The sequence below is a fragment of the Spermophilus citellus genome (genome assembly GCF_964194105.1).
Source record: "Spermophilus citellus genome assembly, chromosome: X".
Lineage (NCBI taxonomy): Eukaryota > Metazoa > Chordata > Mammalia > Rodentia > Sciuridae > Spermophilus > Spermophilus citellus.
In genome coordinates this window covers 129,147,092-129,156,847 of record NC_138190.1, presented here as the reverse complement: position 1 = coordinate 129,156,847, position 9,756 = coordinate 129,147,092, and the positions used below count along the sequence as shown (strand labels likewise).

Sequence of the window (9,756 nt, the reverse complement as noted above, 5' to 3'; positions counted from 1 at the left end):
GTTTTTTTTTCACTTTTTAAAAATTTTTATTTATTTTATTCATGTTAGTTATTGGTGGACTTTTATTTTTTATTTATATGTGGTGCTGAGAATCAAACTCAGTGCCTACATATTTGAGGCAAGTGCTTTATCACTGAGCCACAACCCCAGCCTGTTTTTTTTCTTCAGTTTTTTGTTTTAATTTAGTACAGGGGATTGAAACTAGGGCCTCACATAGCAAAGCATATACTCCACTTTTGAGCTACACCCCCTGCTTCCCCACTGGTTTTAAATACAGGGAGCTAGCTCAGGTTAAGAGGACCCCATGACAAGAAATAGATGCAGAAACCTTTCTAAGCTATTAATATGATGGGCAAGAAGTTTTTATTCTAATACTTCTGTCAAAAATGGGTAAAATGCATAGAGGTTCCTCATTGCCAAGTGAAAAAAAATAACATAACTGGATTTGGAATGAGGAAAATAGTTTATTTTGAGTAGCCCATGTATGAAGTCCTCTAGATATCAAGGGATAGTCATCTGTTTCTGGGTTAAGGATCACATAGTACTTACTTCTATTTTCTTATTCACTTATTGTAGTTGCCCCATGTGGTCATTCTGTGACAGAAAAATCACGTTATCTATGCACTTGAGACAGTATTCAGTATGATTTTTACCTATGTATTGAAAGTCTACTAAGTATTTAATGATCCCAATTGAAGTTGGAAATTTAATCAAAATATGATCTGATATTGTGGTGGAAAGATTTAGGAAACATTTTTTCTTCAATAGTTTAAAAAAACTTGATTTATTTCTTTAAAGAGTCATCTTATCTTGGGAATCAAGATTCTGGACCTGCATGCAACTATAATAAAAAACATTATTTTAATCACTAAAGGTCTAGCTATTCAGAATCTGAAGATATTTTCACATAAATCTCATACTGTAAATAGTATCATTCTGCACAGAGAACTAAGTAACCATTTATTTTGGTGTTGTTTCTTTAGGTGAATTCCGAAAACATCGAAACTTCAAGATTTTTCAGTAACCCAGGATACGTGGACTTTCTCTGTAAAGAAAATGTCATCTGCCACAATGGTACACGGTTATGTCCAAATATGGAACATGAAGACAGGGATGTCTAAATCAACAGCAGCATTCATTGAAACAGTGGAAGGAAAGAAGAAAGTTAAACTGATGCTCTATTTCAATACTGGACAAGTTAAAAGTTTTCAGCTGAGTGATAATATTAAAAGTGTGGCCTTTAGAGCCTATGGACAAAATGAAAATCACCTGCATTTAACTTTCCAAAATAATGACTTCTTGTTTATTGAGAAATTATCATCCACCCATGCCAGAGAGTTGAAGACACTCCTAGACAGAGTCCATCAAGTTGGGGATCAACCACCCATAAAACCTGGCAAGGAAGATGGTGTCTTTACCAGCACAACCATACAGAAGGGGATCAGTAAAACTTCACACAAAGTTTATAAGACATCAAGTAGTGGACACCTGGAGGTAGCCAAAGAAAGAACCTCTTACATTCAGAAGATGTCGTTGTTTGCAGAAAAATCATCATTTATTAGAAAAGGGCTATTTGCACATCATTTTGGGAAGAGGAAAAGAATACTAGCATCTGATTTAGAGATGAATAAAAATGAGAAACTCATGAAAGAAAATTACTTCAAAAGAAGCACATACAAGATAAATCCCTGGAAGTATGTGAGCCACACTTGGGAGAAACAATTGAAGGCAAGAGAGTTAAAAGAGAAAAAGAAATTGTCATTTGAATCTTCATTTGTGACCAGCTTTCTTGGAAATCCTTACCTAGATGTTACTATTCCCCACATTATCACTGATAAAGTATTTGTGCCATTTTTTTGGGAAACAAGTTATGGTGAGTATATCCCAGAGTGGGATGTACTTGAGAAGTCTGTTACATTTTTCCCAGAGAAAGTATGGCAGGGTCTCCCCAATTTGGGAAACACGTGTTATATGAATGCAGTTTTACAATCCTTATGTTCAATTCCATCCTTTGTTAATGATTTACTCAATCAGGGTTTCCCATGGGGTAAAATTCCCCATGATGCTCTTAGCTTGTGCTTGGCACAGCTGCTTGTTTTGAAAGATATTTATAATATAGCAACAAAGGAGAAGTTACTTGTGAGTATTAAAAAAGCCATTTCACTAGTTGCAGATATATTCTCTGGCGATGTACAGAATGATGCTCATGAGTTTTTAAGTCTTTGTTTAGATCAGATGAAGGAGACCATGCAAAGATTAAGCTTAATGTGGAAGACTAAAATTGAATTGGAGGAAGATTCGCCTGAAAAGCTTTTGTTTGCTTCTTCTCCCACCAAAATGATTGTTTGTCCTGTCATCACAAATTTTGAGTTTGAGATACTGCGCTCTATTTTTTGTAAATCATGTGGTCGGGCTGTTCTTAAGACAGAACCAAATAACTATCTCTCCATCAACCTTCCCCAAGGAACAAAAGCCGATCCTCTGTCTATTCAATCTACTTTTGACCTTTTCTTTGATGCAGAAGAGCTTGAGTATAAGTGTGAGCAGTGTAATCACTATAGGTCTATTGCAGTATACAAATTCAGTAGGCTACCCAGGGTCCTTATTGTTCATCTGAAACGCTATAGATTGAATGAGTATTGGTCCTTAAGGAAAGATGAGCAGGAAGTCATTATTCCCACCTATTTAAAGTTGTCTTCTCATTGCAATGAGAACACAAAACCACCTCTTCCACTTAGCGAGAATGCCCATATTAAAGATTTCCGTTTACTAAAAATTTTTCAAAAAATGAGTTTTGGAATTCTCAACTTAACAATGCCTGCAACAAAGTTGACCTCAAAATCCAAAGATTCCCTGCCTTTACACATTGGATCAAATAAGAAATCTGTACCACAAAAAATTCAGCGATTCTTAAAAGGGGCAGGTAGAGAGCAGCAGCAAAAAGACTTGGAAAAAAATTCTAAACTGAATATAATAAAGTCAGAATTGGCATCCTCAGGAAATGTAACGCTTACTGAACAACAGCTATCTGCTGGCTCTATGAATTATGTGAAAGATACCTCCCTTTCTCCAATTTGCAAAGAAGGAGGTAAACCCAGCCCAGACACATCTCTTGCAGATAAACCCAGCCTAGACACATCTCTCACAGAAGCTCATTTTCAAGAAGTATCTGAAAATACAGAAATAAAGAAACATGAGGAAACTAATGGATTTGTAGAGTTAGATTTTAGTAGTTTTAGTGAGACTACTGAAGATTTGTATGAAGATAAAAATCCCAGCATTCCTGGAATATTCCAAAATGTGGCCAGACAGACCCAGCAGTGTGATAGCGTGAGAATCCATAAGCAAGCCCTTGAACAAGCACTTCCTCAGAGCCTTCCAAAGCTAAATGCTCAGGAGCACACACAGAATTTCAGACCTACAGAATTAAATGTCCAGAAGCCTGATGTGAATTCCTTATGTTCAGTGGATGCCAATAGGAACCCTGAAGATAAGGATATTTTAGATAAGACAGAATCGAAAGCAAAGGAACCAAAAAGAAGTGCCGATAAAAGAGATCGTCATACTTATAGGCTCATTGGTGTTATCAGCCATATTGGGAGTACCACCCATTCAGGCCACTATATCACTGATGCCTATGACTTTAAGAGGCATCTCTGGTTCACTTACAATGATTTACAGGTATCTAGTATCCAAGAGGTCCAAGTGCAGAAGTCTAGGCTTTGCACAGGTTACATCTTCTTTTACATGCATGATGAGATCTTTGAAGAGCTATTAACAAGGGGAGAGAGCTCCCAGTCTTGTAGCACCAAGGCAAGAAAAACCCCTCAGGCACAGTAGTAGAAACGGACTCCTTGTTTCACACATCCCCTTGAGTTCCTCCCTCACTATCATTTCCTCCATAGAACTCCAAACTCTATCCCAGAGATGAAGAAGTTACTATCCCACAAGCAAAGTTCAAATAGAAACATACGGGGATACCTCCTTTTTAAACCTGACACACCTCAATCCCAGATCTCTTGATCAATGAGCATTGATCATTCCTACAAGACAAACTGTTGCTTTTCATGTTTTAATGCAGTGGCTTTAAAAGTGAAACAGGAGCATAATAAACTAACTAGAAATGCAGAATGGGTTCCACTGTAGACCTGCTGATCCAGAAATTCAGGGCAGCAATCTGATGGTGATTGTGATATTTGATGAAGTTTAGGAACCACTGCTGTAGTGTGTACAGTACCTTGGTGTATTTTGCTATCGTACATTTGAATTGTTCATTTTAAAAATGGTTTTAAGGGCTGGGGATGTGGCTCAAGCGGTAGCATGCTCGCCTGGCATGCGTGCAGCCCGGGTTCGATCCTTAGCACCAAATGCAGGCAAACATGTTCTCCCTGCTGAAAACTGAAAAAAAATAAATATTGAAAAAAAATAAAAATAATAAAAATAAAAATGGTTTTAGTTACATTTTTATGTATTTGTATCTAATTACTTTTGTACTTTTAAACTCATTAAAAGTACAAAAATTGGTTTTCTACTGATTGCACTCATTGATTTGGTAGGAAAAAAGAGGTGCTGGGATCCTGGCAACTACCTCCTCAATAAATGAGGCTGATAGTTTTTGAATACTTCTTAGTGTTATAACTCAATGCCAAGTGAAATCTCCACATAGGATGCTAAGCCCTTTTCCTCAATAGCAAAGGAGTTATATACCTCAGACATTGATCTTGAGGATGGAAAAGTTGATTTGCCCTCAAGAATTGGCCTACTTTTCCCATTTGTCTTTTAGAAAGGTATTGGCCCTTGGTGATCTGAGCCCACTTGGCCATTTCAGTCTTCTCTGAGGGGCACCAGCCTTGCCTAAACTATTTACTATGACTTTATCTGCAAAAATTTGAATAATTTTCTGCATTGAACATAAGATTCAGTTCCAGATTTCTTTCACAAGTATAATGACCTTGTTCCTTCAATTAGTAAATAGTACATGCTTTAAAGTACACTTGTAGGATTTGAAAGTCTTGTTCTGATGTGATACAACACGAGAAAATCTGTATTGAAACAATCTGCTTCTGGAGAAAGCCATGTGTATTCTGTGGTGGTCATATTTTGTAAGAGCTCTGTGCAATACAGGGATTTAATAATTCTTCTGATACCAAGCATACATCATTACTGTAATGCCTTTTGTTGCCTTCAAGACAGTGGATCTATAGTACCTTGTGTCTTTGTTGGGAACAAATGATTTATACTAAGACCTTCTCACATCACATAGAGGCATTGATTTTCAGTCTCATCTTTACCAACTTGAGTTCTACCCCTTGTTTGGGTATGGGTTTGATATAGCTGTGTTAAACCAAGAATGCGTTGATGTTCTTAATCCTAATCCTAAAAGCCTTTAATGAAGTGAGTTGGAATTTTAATGGTGTGGAGAAGTCCAAAAGTTTAGGGAATTCTGTTATTCAGAACACAGTGTATCTAAAAGGAGGTCTAAATGGGACCTGAAGATTGCTAAGGTATATAGTTGGGAGTCTCCTAGATTGAAGTAATCACTCTTCATGGAAGAAAGTGTTTTAGACACAAGTTGTTCAACTTCTATAGCACTTCAGCAGCTTGAGGCAGCTAGTAAGGCTGGACGTAGATGTAGAGGAGGCAAGCAACAGTTCAACTTCTAAATTCCAGACTTTAGATCTCTTCAAAATTAGTTATGGAGGCCTCAGAAGAGTGAAGGAGTTGTTTTGAAAGGAGTACAAAGATCCCCATATATCAAAGTTCAGGGGGTTTTCCCCCATTGATTACACCCTGGACATGTTCTTTAGCATATAGCAAATTGGAAGGTAAAGATAGGGGTATCTAGGACAGGGAGGATCTTGGACAAAATCTATCATTGCCCCGTGAAAGGAATTTGAGTACACAGCATCTATACTATCTACAAGTTACCTTGCTACTTCAAATAAAAGACTAATTAGTGACAATCTGTTATGGTTGTAAATTGGTTTTCTAATACATGAATCAGGTTTTCAAGTAATCCATGGAGATCAATGTGACGCATAGTGCACTTTTGCCTATTCAACAAATTACCACAAAGTTAATATCTGAAAATCTTATTAGTTTTGGAGATTGAGTTTGAGCTAGGTGTCACCAGGCTAATACCAGCTGTTATCAGGGCTATAATCCTTCAGGATGTTCTGAGGACAAAATTTGTCATATCCAAACTCTAGAAGCTGCTCAAATTCCTTGGCTTTTGGCCTCATTCCTTCATATTCGATGTCATCAATGTTGGGCTGAATCCTTCCTGCTATGTCCATTTTCCCCTTGTCTGCCTTCCTCTTAAGAAACATCGCAATTAGACTAGGCCCACAGTAATCCAGGATATTGCCCTGTGTTAGGGTTGGCAACCTTAATTCTCATTTGCCTCATAACAATGTATTCAGTTACCAAGGATTAGGATGTAGCCATCTGTTTGATATTCTGCCTACCACACGACTGATAGAAATTAACAGAAAACTACTACCACAACAACAAAAGCTTGGTGGTTCAGGACTCAGTAGTACCAGGTTAAGAATGCAAAGCTTCTGAGGTGTTTAGCTGAGTATGAGGGAAATGTCACTGATGATTAAAGAACTCCAACCTTGAGGCCAATTAGAAAAAGACTATAGTTGCGTTACATATTTATGAAATGCAATTGTGTACTCCTGCTTTTTACTCTTCTATTTCCTATATTTAATATGTACAAGTTTATTGAAGGCAAACTTGTGCTTAGGTACAGATTATTCAATGGAATCCTGATTGAATTTGAGGACTACTTAATAGTGCCCATGATAAATGCAATAACTTGAGAATTGGTCAGATAATTGGAGACAAGTGAGAACTTCAAGGACTGGTGTGTCTAGAGCTATTGCTGGAGGTGGTAGCGCATGCCTGTAATCTCAGCAACTTCCTAAAGAAGGAAGATCACAAGCTCAAGGCCAGCCTCAGTAACTTGTGAAACCCTGGCTCAAAAATAGAGATGGGGATGTAGTTCAATGGTAGCATTCCCCTGGGTTCAATCCCTAGTCAAAGGAAGTAAGGGAGGAGAGTTATTCTGCTACAAGGGAGTTAAGATGTGTACATGGGTGAATCTGGAAGCTGAGTAACCAGGGGGTTGACTATGCCAGTTATCAGTGTATTGTCCCTCAGCTTCAAGTATACCCTTCAACAAATCTTGGCAACAATTGATTAAATTCCTTTAAACATTCCCTTCTCCTTTACAATAAACATATAGGAGCTTTCTTGGTGGAGGGCATCTCAGATACACTGCAAGTAAAAGGTGCTTTCCTGCTGTTTCTTGTTTGTGATGGACTAACAATCCTGTTGTATCTGGTAGTAAAATATCCCAGCCATGAACTCAGAATGGGTGATCCCTGATGCCTTCAGTTCCACCCTGGCCAGGTGATCACTTTCCTGCTACATTCTCAAGGTAGACACCATACACTAGTGGGCCTGACCTTCACTGGTGTCCTGATTACCTCTGCTCCTATCCCTTTTCCATGCTTGCATCCATGGTCCTTATCCTACAGATAAATCTATTAGTTGTAATTCTTTATATTGAATTCCTATTTAAGTTCTATCAACTGGACCTACACTGATAGAGGTTGATCCAGATGAGGTGTTCTAGCTAGAATATTTAAATTAAATCCAAAGTTTTTAAAACAGGATCTTTTTATTGCTGTATTTTTTGTATGTAAAACATCATAAAGAATGTTGAATTCAGGCCAGGTGTGGTGGCACATGCCTGTAATCCCAGAGATTGGGATGCTGAGGCAGGAGGATCACAGTTCAAAGCCAGCCTCAGCAAAAGCAAGGCAATAGGGCTGGGGTTGTAGCTCAGCAGTAGAGTGCTCAGATAACACGTGCAAGGTGCTGGGTTCTATCCTCAGCACTACATCAAAATAAATAAAATAAAGGTATTAAAAAAAGCAAGGTGATAAACAACTCAGTGAAACCCTGTCTCTAAATAAAATACAAAATAGAGATGGTGATGTGGCTCTGGGGTTAAGTACCCCTGAGTTCAATCCCCAGTACTGGAAAAAAAAATGCTGAATTCAGAATCACAATAGTCCAGTTCTTCATGTAACTTCTGGCAAAGTATGACTGAGATAAGCAATAACTTATATTTTATGCTTCATATTGCTATGTTGATAACATTAGGGTCTACTGGATGGTTTTATGGGGTTATTGCAGTTCAGTCACATAAACCAAATGTCAGTGACAGGGACTTTGGACATCACTCTTGGTTTGTGCTCATCTATCAACCTGTTTACACTTCTCTCTCTGTTGACCCACCCAGTAAAAATATTTCAAAAGAGAAACCTTAGAAACATTTGTTTCTGTAACCTAAAAGAGTGCTTTTATTTCTCCCAACAAACACATTAAAGATTTCATGCTTGAGATTACCAGTGTACTAGGCAAAACAGACTCATGGCCTAGAATAATTTAGCCAACACATAAACATACTTATGAGTTTTTCTAGAAATATAGCAAGATGCTCTTTAAAACTTTGTGTTTCATCAGTGAGGATTCACCAGACAAACAGAACCAATAGGATATGGGTGTATGTGTATGTGAGTTGGTGTGATGATAATTTTAAGAGTATATGGGCTAAGGGATGCTCAGATACCTGGTAAAATATTTCCAAGTATGTCTGTGAATGTGTTTCTGGGAGATATTAGTATTTAATTCAATAGACTGAATAAAGAAAATTGTGCTTACCAGTATATGTGGGCATGATCCAATTTGTTGGATAATGGGGTGACAATTTAAAAGGCATAGGAAGAGAAAATTAGCTCTTGGCTTCAGCTGGGATATTCATCTTCTGCTCTCCAACATCAGTGTTCCTAATTCTTGAGCCTTCACATGGAGACTGGAACTTTTCCCTGTTCTCAGCCCTTTGAGTTTGCACTGCACCCAGGCATAAGTTTTCCTGGGTTTGAAGCTTGCAGACTGCAGATATGAGACTTCTCGAACCTCCATAATCAAGTAATCCAACCCCTCATTATAGATCTTTGTCTCTACCTATAATCTATCCAGCCATCCTGTTCTATTTCCCTGGAGAACCCTAACTAATACAGCTAGCAAGTATGAATTATGAAGGGTAATCTGACAGGCTGGAAACAGGCTGATGTCCATAAAGCAAGCTGGCAGACTAAACTACTGCACTATTGAGGTAGAATTTCTTCAGGAAACAGGTTTGGCTCTTAAGGCGTTCAAGTGATTAGATGAGGCCCACCCACATTATCAAGGGTTATATTCTTTAAAGTCATCTGATTAATAAGTGTTAACTACACCTACAAAATACCTGCACAGCAACATCTAGATTACTGTTTGATGAAACAACTGGTCCTAGCAAAGCTGACAGATAAAACTATCACAGCTGAGCACAGTGGTGTGTACCTGTAATACTAGTGACTCAGGAGGCTGAGGCAGGAGGATCACAAGTTCAAGGTCTTCCTTAGCCACATAACAAGCTTCTGTCTCAAAAATAAAAATAGGCAGCCTCAGCAAAAGCAGGGTGCTAAGCAATTCAGCAATACCCTGTCTCTAAATAAAATTCAAAATAGGGCTGGGGATGTGACTCAGTGGCTGAGTGCTCCTGATTTCAGTCCCTGGTACCCATCCCCCCCAAAAGTAAAATTATATGTATATATATTTGGGGATATAGTTGAGTTGTAGAGCATCTTTGGGTTCAATCTCCAGTCTGTCTCTGTCTCTCTCTGTCTCTCTCTCTCT

The 9,756-nt window shown here is 38.2% G+C and overlaps 1 protein-coding gene across 1 annotated transcript; it reads left to right on the top strand.

Annotated features, from left to right (window-relative positions):
* Positions 1-1,071: 1,071 nt before the first annotated feature.
* USP26 (ubiquitin specific peptidase 26) lies at positions 1,072-3,840 on the top strand (the record flags this gene model as incomplete). Its single annotated transcript, XM_081277755.1, has 1 exon — positions 1,072-3,840. One exon carries the CDS (start codon positions 1,072-1,074, stop codon positions 3,838-3,840), a length of 2,769 nt encoding a protein of 922 aa, XP_081133881.1.
* Between the last annotated feature and the right edge of the window lie 5,916 nt (positions 3,841-9,756).